At 42.9% G+C, this 16,847-nt stretch overlaps 1 protein-coding gene across 2 annotated transcripts in view; it reads left to right on the top strand.

Annotated features, from left to right (window-relative positions):
* The first annotated feature begins 4,660 nt into the window (after window positions 1–4,660).
* LOC109407961 (nuclear factor NF-kappa-B p110 subunit) overlaps window positions 4,661–16,847 on the top strand; it is an 82,777-nt gene continuing 70,590 nt past the window's right edge. The window contains exons 1-2 of one of the 2 annotated variants that reach the window (XM_062853311.1): window positions 4,661–5,310; window positions 5,347–5,517. In XM_062853311.1, the coding sequence (XP_062709295.1) occupies window positions 5,400–5,517 (118 nt within the window). In that variant the 5' untranslated portion in view covers window positions 4,661–5,310; window positions 5,347–5,399. Of the gene's footprint in view, window positions 5,518–16,847 lie in introns of both variants that reach the window. The other variant, XM_062853310.1, reaches the window with a different exon arrangement.

Below are 16,847 nucleotides of genomic sequence, written 5' to 3'. Positions count from 1 at the left end.
GTCACTGGTTTTGCGATGTTTTTATGCGGTATGAGTCCATCGGGTGACGCATCATCGTTTGAAGCGTGGCTTAAGTAGACCACCTCACGGCGAAATTCTATCTCTTTCGCTCTCTCAGAGAGTTTGAAAACAACAGGACCAGTATCTGTCAAATTTGATAGGTGTTGGTCCTGTTGTTTTCTAATTCTCAGTAGGAGAGAAAGAGAGCGACTTCTTGATGACGTCACCGTGCAATGGAGTGTTGTCGAATTATCCCAGTTCATTTCGTAAGCTTGACGTCAGTCCGACATCAGTGTTACGGTCAGTCTTACAGTGCTTGACATCAGACTGATGTAAGACTGACGGTCAGTCTGATGTCAAACGATTCTGTTACCGTTTGCGTCAAGCTGTCGGGCTTCGAACATGCGAACTGGAGCTCGACGAATCAGACTGACGTAAGACTGATATCAAGCTAGAACGTCGAGCCCTCCAAAGTAAGCACTAGCGTAAGCGGTCTAAAGGTCATACAGCAGCTTTTTCGTGTCAATAGGCTCAGTAGGAAATTTTAAAATGCTCTCAGGCATTATAAATAGTAAGCACTGAAATGAGCCGTATATTAGTATATGACGCTATGCTATAGTGCTTGTAAACCCAGTGTCTATCAGCCGAATAAGAAGCCTGACAGTGCTGTTAAAAGGCTTGGCGTGTATGACGTTTACATCAATCAAAGCTGATTTCAAGCAAAACAAAACTGAACCGAAGCAAAACAATAAAATCTCCTCGGAAATTTCGTACGATCGATAGGACGGTGGAAGCTTGTCGTCGGACACTTCAAGCATTAAATGGAAACAGAAAATGTATAGCTGCTTCCTCGATTATGATATAAATGCATCGGATGTCTCGTCGGATGTTTACCTGTGGAGTTTCAATCGTTTTTCCTACAGACGAACACCAAAACTAATCGATGGGCCCCATTTTTATTCCTCTTGTTACGGAACCTCGTCAACCTCCCAAACTTCGCTATAGCTGCATCTCCTGCAGATCTCTCCACCCTCCATAAAACCATTTTATACATTTCCAATGCGGCCACATTGTGCCCGATTTCAGATCCGAACATCGGATCATCCGGAACATTCGGATCGAAACATCAATGCTGTCCCAACTTGTTGCCTTCTTTTCCTTAAATACGGTGCTGAGCAAACCGATCTCTTGGTGCATCGATGGAGCAGATGAGAAACGTGACGACATCCACTTAAGACTAACAACCGCGAGGACATCAGATCGAATCTGGATCAGGCCGTAAAAATCGAAGAAAAGTAGACTTCGATGGAAAACATTCGGAGAAAAAAATAAAGAAAGTAAATAACTTTTTTTTCTTTTTTCTTGACCCATTTTTGACAACTCTTTCACCAGAGACTCGGTACGCAGATTGAAGCTGGCCGTATATCAGCCGAATATTTCGCCAAAATTGGCTTTTAAGCAGATCTATTATAGGATGTATTTCTAATGAGCTCTGTTAACATTGCTCTTCATGTGCAATAGAACCAACTTGGTGCCAATTTTTACGGCTTAGTGGTTACTTGGGTAGTCGTGAATCCAAGGGGACGGCAACCTAATTTTTCACTATGGAGTTTGACAGGTTGGATTGTGCCTCCTTATGGTAAATTAGTAGGAATCTTAAATTCAAGTTTCTTCAAAGTTTCGCAGCTTTCAAATAGAAAACTGATTGTAGATGTGCTGGTAAGTGCCTTTTACACATATTTGCAACAAGTTGTAATCCTCGAGAAAATATTTTTTTTTATTTTTGCAGGTTATTTTCGAGGCACCGAAATCCGACCAGAATTTGGGATCCCAAAAGATGGCATAAATTGTAATCCTCCCACCTACGAAAGATCCCCCGGAATATCTCAGGAACCGAATGGAGTACATATTCCGAAAACAATTATTGTAGTCTAGCCAAAACATAGTTCAAAAGCTAAAAAGTAAGGATGATGTCGGCCTCACAACGAAGTAATTATTCATTTGCATTGCAAATAGTGTTAAGTTATAAACGTTTAAGATGTTGTTTTTAGATGTTTAAGATGTTGTTTTTAGAGCAAATAAAGTATTCTCCCATGCATTGCTGTAAATCGTTCATTCTGTTATCCAAAATTTCCTTTAAAATTAAAAACTTTCAAAAGTTCTGAAAAAAATAAATAAAACAGAGTAAAATTTACTCTTTATTCCAGCCGAATAATTTAAGAATAATGGGTAAAATTTACACGGTGAACTGACGTACACTGTGAAACTGAAGTACTCTTTAAAGAGTACTTTTTCACCCATAGTGGTTTCTGCTTTTAGTGGTGTTGCGTGTACGTACACGTTGCATTACACGAACACTACTTGAGTTACTGGTGGAAAACAGTAAACAAAAATCAGCTGTTCCCGGCAAAATCAAATGGGCATATTTTCAACCAGTAGATTTGCATTAGTGTTCGTGACGCCAGGCTGCGAAACCACTATTTCGAGAGTAACTAGGTGAACTCATAAAAAGAGTAAACGGCCTGTACTCTTTAAAGGGTAAACCGCTTGTACGTCAAATGAACGAGTGATTTTTACCCTTTTTCATGGAACGGTTTGAAACTTCGAAAAGAGTAAAATTCACCCTGTTTTCCCATTTTTATGGACTTATTGAAATTTGAACTTCAAAAACCACCAAAAAATACTATACAAATAATAAAATTATCGTTTATAATTATTTAAACTAATTTATTTGTTCATTTAAAATGCTTAATCTATTGTTGCTGTATATTTTGCCAGTATCAGTATCCTGGCCGTCTGTCAATGGCGTTTGTGCTCCCAGCAACTTCCATCCCGCTGGAGCTCTGGAATTTGTTCTGGAAATCACAGGCATCCTAAAAACAGAGTTGACCAATCAGACATCATTTCCGAGAATAATTAAATATTTTGTTCCATTTTACCTGCATAAATCGTTGAGCAGCTTCGAAGAGTATGAAAAATCACCAACCAAGTCACCAACATGAATCTTGTACGGATACTTCGCGGAAATATTCAAGGAGATTTTCACCCATCAAAGAGTATCTGGTCAGAACTTTAAGTAGGGCAAAAATTACCCATTTTTTAAATTTGACAAGTACTCTTTATTTTGACAGCTTCATAGATAAACAAAAAGAGGGTACTTTTTACTCCTAAGAGGGTAATGGTGAATTCGCAGTGTACGGGCGCTTTACTCTTTTACCCTTTTTATGAGTTCACCTAGTTACTCTCGAAATGGGTACTTTTTTACCCTTTAAAGAGTACTTTGATCTTACAGTGCATACATCTGCAAAAAATGGGTACTTTTTGAACTTTAAAGGGTAATGCCGAGTTCGCAGTGTACGTGGAGCATAAATTTATGCTCCAGCCAAAATATTCACCAACTCATTCGTGAAATTTGAATGTTTACCTTTTTTACGAGGGATATCGGTGCAAAACGCTTACATCACATTAGATCTCATAAAAGTGTTGATCATGAAAAAGCGACATTCATTGATAATTTTCAATTTCAGAGTGTCGATGTTTAGGTAAAGTTCGTACAGAGAGTGAGAATTGCTTGTGGAAAGACACACAACACCTCTTTTCACAAACTTTGTTCGCCAAAGTGCGTTTTTCCTTATTTCCTCCCGCTGCTGTATTGAGTGAATGTTGGTATTAGCGAGCACTGGTTGCGCATGATAAGCGGCAACAAAATCAGATCACCGTAGCATCCCCGTGCGTGAATCAGTCTGCAGATTTTTGACCGTAAGGGTTAAGGAATTTTCGATTTTCTCAGTGCCTAACAAGGGAAGGTTACGATGGTGTCCCCCGGGGATTTCAACCGGAATATTTTTGTTGCATTCTACTTGTGGAAATATGAATAAATCCAAAGCCTTTCGGGTGATGGGCCAGTGGTGTAGTCAGGAGGGGCCCTCAAAGGGGAAAATTATGCAAAATATAACATTATTGAAAATGTTCAAACTTCATCAAAATGCAAATTCCACAATGTATTGTAGTAGAAACAGACAGAATATGCATGAAAACATGGTTTCGTACTAAATTTAATTTATCATGGGCGTTGCCAGGGTAAGAACCAGTTGAAGTTATTTTAATAAAAATGTATCACCTTGTTTATCACCCATCGCACCCTGGCAACGCCTATGGTAAATTATTTTTATCACGAAAACTTGTATTTATGCATATTCTGTCTGCTTCTACTGTAATACATTTTGAAATTCGCATTTTGATGACGTTTGAGCATTTTCAATAATGTTATATTTTGCATCATTTGTCCCTTTGAGGGCCCCTCCTGACTACACCACTGGCCCATCACTCGAAAGGCTTTGGATTTATTCATATTTCCACAAGTTGAATACAACAAAAATAGTCCGGTTGAAATTCCCGGGGGACACCATCGTAACCTTCCCTTGTAAGTTTAATCGCCTGCCTTCGAACTCACTGGGCTTTTAACATCGCATCAGCTGACTGCGCAAAAGAGCGCAAAAGATGCCCCAGCCACATCCACCGGTGGACTCTTTTCCTCTACCCGTGTATTTACAATGCCGAAGCGAGATGCCATTCGTTCGGCGGAGCATGCGCTCTCACCAACACATCCACGTTTCTCATTTTTCATTCAACTTCGTGTCGTCTTTCTGGCAACGACCGAGTTTATTACGTTCTTGGAGGTGGTTTTGTGCAAAAGTTGACTTTTTGCGTGATCAAGTTTTCTCGGTTGGAAGAGCTGAAAAAGGTCATTGTGATTGAAATTTTGTGAGGAAAATCGTTGGAAAGTTGTTTTCCCTGGCGAAGACAGTGGATTTTGGTGATTTTGGCGTCGAAAAGTGGAAGAAAAGTTACGTCAAGAGCCGTCAGCAAGTGGCAGTGAAAATAGCGCGCTATTTTCCAGTCTGAGCAGTGAGACTTTTTTTCGCTTTATTTTTCTCTTGTTGCCTCGTAAGCAAAGAAAGGGACACAGCGCCACGAGCGTGGCAGAGGAAGAGCGTGAGCGAGCGAACGCCAGCGCGACGTCGGGAGAATAATAACGGGAGACGCCGTGTAAAGTGGCGGAAGAAGAACACCATCAGCGCAGGGAGAAAACCGTAGGAGGCTTTGAACGCGCTGCGAGCTTCGATTCAACGCTGCTCGCGATTCTTCTTCAAGGCTCTTTTGTGTTCGTTTTTCATTCGCGTTACATTACATTCCATCGCATCGACACAGCAGTCCGGTTGTTGGCGATTCCTGGCCTGAGTTGTGTTGTGTTTCTGGGCGCAGTTGACTGTGGAAGCAGTTTTCCAAGAAAGAAGAGTTTTTGCAGTGGTCAGTGAAGTTTCAATTAATCTTGGTGTCATTCAGGAAGCTGGTGAATGCCACATAATGAATGAAAATTTAGCGAAAATCTGCCGAATATGTCTGACGGAGGGATCGAGGCACATATTCCACAAAACCGTCACGAACGACGCGCTGTACAATGTTTCATCGCTGAATCGCATCTCGGAAAAGCTACGCTATGTGACGCTGTTGAAGGTGAGTGCGGGAAAATAGACGTAGAAAATTTCCTTTAGGCAGTGTTGCCAAACATTGCTTTTCTCATTCATCAATTTGAAATTTGCGCAAATTTATTTTTATTTGTTTTAAAACTGAACAGGTGCAATTCCCGGTCGGTTTAGGAACATTCCGAAATAACAATTTCCTTGATTTTCTTGGGCATAAAGTATCTTCGTATCTGCCACCATAAGCGTAACTAGGTCATGGCTCTAGGGGGGGCCAAGGCCATGTCGATGTAGATTTTTTATACTAAAATGATACTTTTCGCCTGAATTGCATGATTTTTTTCCAAAATGGATTATTCTGGAGGGGGCCAGGCCCCCCCTGGCCACCCCTTATTTACGCCAATGTCTGCCACACTATATACACATGCAAAATGGTCATTGGTAGATTAAGCTCTCAGTTAATAACTGTGGAGGTACTCATAGAATACAAAGCTGAGAAGCAGGCTTTGTCCCAGCTGGGACGTTACGTCAATAAGATCAGAGAATAGGGGAGAGGATTAATATAAATTTATGCTTATGTTGCTCACGCGGTAAATGTAAAACAACACTAGTTGACAAGGTCGATTTTACAGAATCTCACTTAACTGTAGTAAGATGGGGCTGTCCATAAACCACGTGGTCATTTTTTTGGGACTTTTCAAACCCCCCCCCCCCCCCCCCCGCGTGGTCATTAGTCCATACAAAAAATTTTATTTGTCCATACAAAATGGTCATTGGCCGAACCCCCCCCCCCCATGACCACGTGGTTTATGGACAGCCCCTTATCTTATCGATCAGGCCAAGGCCGGGGTGGCCTCTGCTGCACATAGTAGCCGTCTCCATTCCACTCGGTCCATGGCTGTTTGTCTCCAGTTCCGCACTCTGCGTAGGGTCCGCAGATCGTCCTCCACTTGGTCGACCCACCTAGCTCGCTGCGCTCCACGTCTTCTTGTACCGGTCGGATGACTCTCGGGAACCATTTTAGTCGGGTTGCCATCCGACATCCTGATGACGTGACCCGCCCACCGTAGCCTCCCGCTTTTCGCAGTATGGACGATGGTTGGTTCTCTCAGCAGCTGATGCAGCTCGTGGTTCATTCGCCTTCTCCAAGTCCCGTCTTCCATCTACACTCCGCCGTAAATAGTACGCAACACCTTCCGTTCAAAAACTCCAAGGGCGCGTTGGTCCTCTGCACGTAGGGTCCATGTTTCGTGCTCATAGAGGACTACCGGTCTTGTGGTGTTTCTTTCTTGACAGTTCTACTAATAATGATCTTTCCAAGCACACCGCCTACTCAGCGGTCTGCTAAACTACCACATCTCCTTTTCTTTAACGAAAGATGTTTGTTTTGCGACTGGTTTCATCTAGTAGTGGTTACATATCAAACACCGAGGAAGAAATGCAGCAGCTCCCTTCTCGGGCGTGCTTCTCATCTCATTTTCCGCCTGACTCAACAGATCGCATCTTGAGCGATTCGGCGCTGTAGAGTCTCTGACTTGCGCAGGCCTCCAGCTACAACTATTTATGTATTAGATGGCTCTCGCTGAACCCTGAAAAGAAGTCCTAAATTATTATCAACAAACTCCACTACTTCACCATCAATTAAAATTAGAGGTGGTTGAGGAGGAACTTTGCGCTTAGAAATAAGCATCGCCTTTGTTTTTTTTCTGAATTGATGGGAAGTAAATTTTCTTTAGACCAAACTCTAGAACACTTGGTAAATCGTTTATAAAAAGGGAAAAAAGTACTGGTTCCAGGATCGATCCCTGGCCCTGTTGAACTCCAGAAATGGTTGATGTGAAATCAGACAGCTCATCGTTACAGTACACAGCTTGAGTACGATTTTCTAAATAATTGGGCCAGGGATTGAATCCATGACCTTCTGCATATGAATCAGAAGCGGTAGCCACTAGACCACCAAGCACGCGTCTTCGTACACGCTGGAGAACGCTTTGGTAGGGAATTCCTCTTCCTCATCTGAGGGAGTTAGGACGCGAAGCATGTGGCGTTCCATCAAGAAGCGATTGGCGTTATACGACACTAACGGCGGTTAATCGGACAAGATAAATGGATCTTACATGGTGATGCTACCAGAACTTAGTGATGAGCTCCCCAAGGATACCTTAACGCGACGTTTGTTGGTCGCGGACGTTTTGCGTTTGCTGTTGTTTTTGTCGCTGCCGTCGTTACCTCCCTTCTTCTACTGCCGCTAGTCCCTTCGACTACGTTAGTGTTAGATGCAACGGAATTAACACTAACCGAATCTTTATCATCCACACTCATCGTTGACGCCGTGGTTACAGATTCCTTCGATCGGGTTTCTCCCGAATTCAACGTCCTTTGCTGACTTCAGTTTCAACGTCCTTTGCTGACATTTCGACTATTTTTCAAACCCTGCAGATGGAATTTAGTTCGACCACCGGACCCGACAGATCGTATCTGCCGCTACGGTTGCTCCCTCCTAGGTGAGCATTACTTTGCTGGACCCAACGGATCGAATCCGTCGCTTCAGCAGCCCCCTTCGAAAGGCGAGCTTTTTCCAACTACCGGACCCGACAGTTCGAAACTGCCGCTTCGGTTGCTCCCTAATAGGTGAGCATTCTCTCGCTGGACCCAACGGATCGAATCCGTCGCTTCAGCAGCCCCCTTCGAAAGGCGAGCTTTTTTTTCCAACCACCGGACCCGACAGTTCGAAACTGTCGCTTCGGTTGCTTCCTTCTCAGGTAAGCATTCTTTCGCTGGACCCGACAGATCGAATCCATCGCTTCAGCATCCAATGTGGTGTTTCTTTCTTGACAGTTCTACTAATAATGATCTTTCCAAGCACACCGCCTACTCAGCGGTCTGCTAAACTACCACAGGTCTAATCCGCGTTTTGTAGATAGTTAACTTCGTGTTACGGCGAACTTTATTCGATCGTAGAGTTCTGTTGAGTCCAAAGTAAGCACGATTTCCTGCCACAATGCGTCTCTGAATTTCTCTACTGGTGTCGTTGTCAATGGTTACCAGTGAGCCCAAGTACACGAATTCTTCAATCGCCTCGATTTCATCACCGTCGATATAAATTTGGGGTGGCGGGCGCGGTGATTCCTCCCTGAATCCCTTTGCCATCATGTACTTTGTCTTCGACACATTAATGACTAATCCGATTCGCCTGGCTTCACTCTTTAGTCGGATGTACGTTTCCGCCATCGTCTCAAATTTACGAGCAATTATATCAATATCATCAGCGAAACCAACCAGCTGAACGGACTTCGTGAAAATCGTTCTACTCGTGTTTATTCCCGCTTTGCTAATTACATCCTCTAAAGCAATGCTGAACAGCAAACACGAAAAACCATCACCTTGCCGTAACCCTCTGCGAGATTCGAAGGGACTCGAGAGTGTCCCTGATACTCGAACTACGCACATCACTCGATCCATCGTCGCCTTGATCAATCATATCAGTTTATCCGGAAATCCGTATTCGTGCATAATCTGCCATAGCTGTTCTCGATCGGTTGTATCAAACGCCGATTTGAAATCGATGAACAAGTGATGTGTGGGCACGTTGTATTCGCGGCATTTCTGCAACACCTGGCGGATGGCGAACATCTGGTCCGTTGTAGCGCGTCCATATTGCTCCACGAACTCTCTTGCAATCGGTGATAGACGGCGGCATAAAATTTGAGAGAGTACCTTGTAGGCAGCGCTCAGTAGTGTGATCGCGCGATAGTTCCCGCAATCCAACTTGTCGCCCTTTTTGTAGATGGGACACACGATACATTCCATCCATTCCTCCAGTAATACTTCCTCCTCCCAAATCTTGGTAATGACCCAGTGTAGTGCTCTCACCAGTGCCTCTACACCGTATTTTAGAAGCTCGCTTGGTAGTTGATCTGCTCCAGCGGCTTTGTTGTTTTTCAATCGGCTGACCTTCTCTTCAATCTCTTGGAGGTTAGGAGCTGGAAATCTTTCGTCCTGCGCACGTACTCCTAGATCTGTTACCACGCCAACTTCGGTGCTTGCAACCAGAGCGTTCATGATTAACAAAATTTTTAATCATGATTAATCATTGATGATTAAAATTTTAATTTCGGTGATTATTGATTACGATTAATGATTAATTTGATTTTTAGGATGATTAAAGATTATGATTAATGATTAAAATTGGTTTTATCTGTGATTATTGATTATGATTATTGATTAAAAACGGCTCATTGATTAAAAATCATGATTAATCAATCACAAAAACTGGAAATGATTAAAAGGTGTTTGCTGTTTAAAATATGTTTGATATTTCAAAAGTAAAAGTTACTTTGTCTGGGAGGTTTTTGAAAAAAGAATCACACTTAGAACAGCATTTGAACCAATTCAAGTTGTATCATATATTTTATATGGTGAATTATTTTTGGTGATGAATGATTAATGATTGATTAATTCTTTTTTCTGATGATTATGATTACTGATTAATGATTTAATTGCGAAATCAGTGTGACTAAGATTAATGATTAATGATTAAATAAGAAATTTTAGTGATTATGATTAATGATTTTTGATTATTCTTAATCATTAATCATTAATCATGATTAAATTTATGATTAATCATTAAGGTGAATATATGACGAAGCCACACCTAGAATTTTCAAGAGCACAAATCTGAAGAACCGAATGTCGGTTTGCGCTGAAAATTTGATCGATTGGTCACCACCAGCGGGTAACCAATCGATCAACTTTTCAGCGCAAACCGACATTCGGTTCTTCAGATTTGTGCTCTTGAAATTTTCAGGTGTGGCTTCGTCATATATTCACCTTAACGCTCTGCTTGCAACGTCGCCATTGAGGTGTTCATCGTAATGCTGCCGACACCTCTTCCACGGGAGGCTGCAAAGTTTACGCATCGCTGGCCGTTATCGTTCGATACGGCGTACAGGCTGTTTGGCCCGATTGCCGGTCTGTACATTTCCTCCCTACGCGTTCATGTCTCCGACAACGATTTTCACGTCACGCGGCGAGCAACCATCGTATGTTTGCTCTAACTGCGCGTAGAAAGCTTCTTTCTCGTCATCAGGTCTCCCTTCGTGTGGGCAGTGGACGTTGATGATGCTGTAGTTGAAGAATCGGCCCTTAACTCTCAACATGCACATCCTTGCGTTGATCGGCTGCCACCCGATCACACGTTGTCGCATCTTGCCCAACACTACAATACAAATCCTGTTCCCAGTTCATTGGTGGTACCACAGCTTTGGTAGAAGGTAGCCGTTCGATGCCCGCTTTCCACACTTTCTGTCCAGTCCAACAAAGTTCCTGCAACGCCACGATGTCGAAGTTGCGGGGATGTAGTTCGTCGTAGATTATTCTGTCATATCCTGCAAAACCTAGTGACTTGCAACTCCATGTTCCAAGTTTTCAATCGTAGTCCTTATTTCGTCGCGTGGGTCTTTGCCGATTGTATCGAGTCGTATTTTCTCCTATGTTATTCGCAATGGGGATTTTTAGGGGTGGCTTATTGGGCCTTCGCCAACACTCCTGTCTCGCCGGAGGGCAATTGTGTCAGTTCTGTTTAACGTCGCAACCAAAACTGGGACGACCACGCTGATGGGGCTACCACCTTGGATCTAGCTGGGGGTAGTGCAGCGTTTCATACTGAGCCGCACCTCCTTGGTGAACAGACGCTCGGGTCGTACCTCCTCAATCTAGCTGAAGTCAGAAGGACAACAGTACCCAGGCTGGACTACCAGCTAAGCACACAACTCTTAGCTGGCGGTCTTTGTCATCGCTTGACCCGTGGAAGCATGAGGTACGAACTTGTGAGGATCAGAGCTATGTTGGACGCTCTCCTTATCGGCTCACCGTTTTGCAGCTACCAGTGGGTAGACACTACAGTGGTTTCTCCACAAATTTATTTTAGAATCTGTCTAGGATTTCCTTCTGTGATGCCTCAGGGAGCTATATCTTAGATTCTTTTTGGGGTTTCTTCAGAAGTTCCCTCTGGGGTTCTTCCAGGAGTTTCTTCTGAGATTCCTAAAAGGCTCCATCTAAGATTCCTCTAGGAACTCCTTCCAGAAATTCCATCCGAGATTCTCCTAATAGCTTATTTTGGAATGTCTTCAGTTGAATGTTTTCGATTTCCAGAAGGTATTTCTAGAAAAGAGAACCTACTCTTGGAGGATAATCAGATGAAACTTGGTGGAGTATCTTCTCGGGAAATACTGTAGGAATTTCATGAGGAATTCCATAAACAAAAACTGCAGAACAAACTGTCTAATAAACTGGAAGATTTCCATTTCAGAATGAAATTCAGAATGTATTCCAGAATGAACTTGCAAGGATCTGCAAGAGTTCCAAACCGATTTTTCGGAGGAAACCAGAAAAGAGATCTGAAGAAACCCTGGAAGAATCCTGGAAAAAATCTCAAGAGAAATCCGGAATTACGTAACAATTTCCCGAAGAAATCCACGAAGCAGTCCTTGAAGAAATTCCAGAAACAACTCCTGACAATGCCCAAAAGAAATACCCGGAGGAATCCCGGAAGGAGTTTCTAAAACAATCCTGGAAGTAGTTCCTGGAGGATTCTCAGAAGGAGTTCCGAATGGAATTACCGTAGAAATCCCGAAAGGAGTTCTTGAAGCATTCGCAGGAGTAGTTCATGAAAGAATCCTAGCAGGTGCTCTTTGTAGAATCCCGGGGAAGTTTTTGTAGGGTTCCGGGAAGGATCTCAGAAAGAATAATTATTTCTGAAGTAATCTCAGAACGAATTTCTGGAAGGCATCTCTGATGGAATTTTGGATGGAGATTCTGAAGAAATCTCTGAGAGAACTCCTGGAGGAATCCCGGAATGAATGTTTCACAGATTGCCCAAGGTCTAGTCTGCCTATGATTGCATAATTGTCCCATATGAACAAGAAACCCAGCAAAGACGGGACTGATATGCGATCATAGACAGTTAACCGAAGGCGCAATTTTAGGGGGTGCCCCGTGGATTTTGACTACTTTTTTCTCCCCATACAAATGAGGGCCGGTTTACATGCTCAGTGTGCCTCAGCAGTATGTTGAGGATGCCCTTCTAGAGCACCCCTGTCGTGTCGAGCAAGCATTAGGTGTATATGCCGACGGGTCTATGGGTGCTTTCTCCGTCTTTAGCAACAGTAGCAGGCTCCGTCGCTTCCAACTCTGTATGTTCATACATAGCAGATGAACATACCGAAAGCTTCTCTGTTGTGAACCGCGTATTTGTCCTTTTTTTTTTATCTAGTTCGTTTATTTGGGGCTCAATCGCGTATAACGCTTTACGGAGCCGAGGATCTTTCTTTGTACTTAATAATATACATTATACAGAGTAATAACTTTTTAATGATATCAGTTAGTAATGGGTGGAAGCCAGGGTACTCGTGGCAGCTCGAGGTTAGAAGGTCACATTTTGAGGGATGGACAGGGTAAGGATTGGGCCAAAGGTTTCACTGCTGCTCATCCGGGGGTGAATCGCATCTTGCTAGCGTATTCGGTGCCTTGTGGTGTTGGTACCAACTTGTTGTGGGACTTGGTTTTCCGGATGGCCAGGAGCAGCTTGGTAACACAAAGAGGACAAAACAGAGAAAAAAAACTGGAGAAGAAAACACAAGCAAATTAAACTTTTATACCAGCAGAGCGAAGAAAGTCGAAAATACATCCCATGTATGTGACATCGCGGGTCCCCAACACATCTCTCACAAGAACAAAGGGTTGTCTACCTCGGGCCTCAAGGGTATCCAAAAGTAGCGCTCTGGAGGCGTCATTATCCGGGCATTGCCAAACTACGTGGTCGATGTCATCATAACCGGAACCGCACTTAGTACAAACATTGCTCAACGCGAGGTTAATCCTGTGTAAATGCGCGTCTAGCGAGTAATGGTTGGACATAAGTCTTGACATCACGCGAATGAAATTGCGACTTACATCCAGACCATACCACCACACTCGCAAAGAAACATTAGGAATAATGGAATGTAACCACCGTCCCAGCTGGCCATCTCGCCAATCATTTTGCCAACTTTGAAGAGAACTCTGGCGAACAAAATGGAAAAATTCATCATGTGAAATTCTTCTATCATAGATCTCACCTTCCTGTGCGCCCACCTTTGCGAGAGAGTCCGCCTTCTCATTGCCATAAATTGAGCAATGTGAGGGGACCCATACAAAGGTAATCTTGTATGATCTTTCGACCAGTGCACCCATCTGCTCCCTTATTTTTGTAAGAAAGTAAGATGAATGTTTTACAGGTTTCATCGACCGGAGTGCCTCAATCGAACTAAGGCTATCCGAGAAGATGAAGAAATGGTCTACGGGCATGTTGGAAATCATCCCCAAAGCGAAGTTGATTGCTGCCAGCTCAGCAACATAAACCGAACAAGGTTCCTGAAGTTTGCGGAAGGCGGTGAAATTTTCATTGAAAACACCGAAACCAGTGGATCCATTTATGCGAGACCCATCAGTGAAGAATCTTTTACAGGAATTGACATTTTGGTACTTTTCGTTAAAAATGCGAGGAATAGATATACATCGAAGTTGATCTGATATTCCATGAATAGCTTGTTTCATGGACAGATCGTATTTAACAGAGGAACTGTCATTAGTGAAGTGTACACGGGGAGGATTATAACTTGGTAGGCTTATATCAGATGACATGTAGAACAGATAGATTCTCATGAATTTTGATTGAGTGTTCAGACTGAGCATTTCTTCGAAATTTTCAATGACAAGTGTGTTGCTCACTCCACACTTGATAAGTAACCTTAGCGAGAGCTCCCAGAATCGGTTCTGGAGAGGTTTCACCCCTGCCAGGACCTCAAGGCTCGCATTATGCGTTGAGTGCATACAGCCGAGAGCAATACGCAAACAACGGTATTGAATTCGTTCCAACTTTATTAGGTGGCAGTTTGCTGCTGAGTGGAAGCAGAAAGAGCCATACTCAATAACAGAGAGAATAGTCGTTTTGTAAAGTTTTATGAGGTCTTCCGGGTGAGCACCCCACCATGTTCCGGTAATTGTGCGTAGAAAATTGATCCTTTGTTGACAGTTTTGCACCAAATACTTGATTTGAGTACCCCAAGTGCCTTTTGAATCAAACCAGACCCCAAGGTATTTCGAAGTCAAAGACTGGTCGATTTCTATTCCCAAAAGATTGAGTTTCAGTTGGGCTGGGTTCCGCTTTCTAGAAAACACAACCAATTGAGTTTTTTGCGGAGCAAACTCGATCCCTAAATCTCTTGCCCAGATTGACAGATTATTTAGAGAATTTTGCAATGGTCTTTGCAACATTTCTGCATGTGGGCCTTTTAGAGAAACCACAGCATCATCTGCAAGTTGTCTTAGCGTGCATTGTCCTTCCAAGCAACTATCAATGTCTTTCACGTAAAAATTATAAAGCAAGGGACTTAAACATGAGCCTTGGGGTAGGCCCATGTAACTAATTCTGGAAGTTGTCAGTTGTCCGAGATTGAAGCTCATATGTTTTTCTGACAACAAATTATACAAGAAATTATTTAAAATTCCTGGAAGTCCACTATTGTGCAGTTTTTCTGACAATATTCCTATGGAAACTGAATCAAAGGCGCCCTTAATATCCAAGAAAACTGAAGCCAGTTGCTCCTTTTCCGCAAAGGCCAGTTGAATATCTGTTGAAAGCAACGCTAGACAATCGTTTGTTCCTTTGCCCTTGCGAAACCCGAACTGTGTATTTGAAAGCAAGTTATTCGATTCGACCCAATGATCGAGTCGTGATAGGATCATTTTTTCCAACAATTTCCTTAAACATGATAACATAGCAATTGGGCGGTATGAATTATGATCAGACGCTGGTTTACCAGGCTTTTGAATAGCTATTACTTTGACCTGTCTCCATTCATGCGGAACGATGTTGTTCTCCATGAATGAGTTGAACAGGTCCAGTAATCGTCTTTTCGCGATATCTGGGAGATTCTTTAGAAGATTGAACTTGATCATATCGCTTCCCGGAGCGGAATTGTTTGATGAAAGAAGAGCCATAGAAAGTTCCAGCATAGTGAAGGGTCTGTCCAGAGAACCGTCTCTTGGGGATGTTTCCCAAGAAATCGGTTGTGCTGGGACTGAGTCTGGGCAGACCTTTTTCGCAAAGCTGAATATCCAACGGTTGGAGTATTCGTCACTCTCATTAGAAGGAGAGCGGTTTCGCATGTTGCGAGCCACTCTCCAAAGCGTTGTCATTGAAGTTTCTCTTGAGAGACCCTCAATGAAGTGTCGCCAATAACTACGCTTCTTCGCTTTCAGCAGGTTTCTCAGCTGTCTTTCGAGCTTTGCGTACTCTTGATAAAGATCTGAGGTACCGTGCCTACGAAAAGTTTTGAAAGCATCAGATTTTTTAAGATACAACTGGGTGCAATCATCATCCCAACCTAGTGTGGCTGGTCTTCTTTTGAAGGTTGCACTTGGAACACGTCGTTTTTGTGATTCTAATGCACTTTTATATATCAGTTCAGACAGGAATCGATACTCATCCAAAGGTGGGAGGGGATTGAATGATTCGATGCCAAAAGATACCGCTTCTGCATACTTTTGCCAATCGATATTCCTTGTGAGGTCAAAAGGAACCTGAATTGGATGGTCTGACCTTTCACTATTATTCTTTATGGTGGTTATAATGGGTAAGTGATCACTACCATGAGGATCCTCGATTACCTTCCACAAGCAATCGAATGATAGTGAGCTTGACCCCAGTGATAGGTCGAGACGACTTTCTTTGCCGTCAGATGCAATACGTGTCACTTCACCTGTATTTAAAATGTTCAAATTGAAATCGTCGCACAAATCATAGAAAATGGCCGCTCTATTATCGTCATATGGTTCGCCCCACCCTGTACCATGCGCGTTCATATCACCCAGAATTAAAACTGGATGTGATAGTGCAGAAACCGCATTCCAAAGATGACGGCGGTTAATTGAAATTCTTGGAGGAATGTAAACGGAAGCTACGCAAAGTTCTTTACCCTTTACGTTTATTTGGCAAGCGACGATTTCTACGCCAGGATGAGTCGCGATTGGAATTCTATAAAATGAGTAAGTCTTTTTGATCCCCAAAAGAACTCCCCCATAATGGTCATCTCTATCCTGGCGTATAATGTTAAAATCGTGGAAGTTGAGTTCATCTTCAGAAGAAAGCCATGTTTCACAAAGGGCAAAAATATCACAATCAGAGTTGTGAATCAAAAACTTAAACAGGTCTAATTTAGGTTTTAGACTATGACAGTTCCACTGTAGCACAGTGATCATATCTTGTACCTCACTTGATGAATTATCCATCGAAAGATATGATCGCAGCAAGGAGGGGCCATG

The sequence above is a fragment of the Aedes albopictus genome, chromosome 2, assembly GCF_035046485.1.
Source record: "Aedes albopictus strain Foshan chromosome 2, AalbF5, whole genome shotgun sequence".
Classification (NCBI taxonomy): Eukaryota; Metazoa; Arthropoda; class Insecta; order Diptera; family Culicidae; genus Aedes; species Aedes albopictus.
The sequence above is the reverse complement of the archived record's forward strand: the minus strand, read 5'-3'. Positions and strand labels throughout refer to the sequence as shown.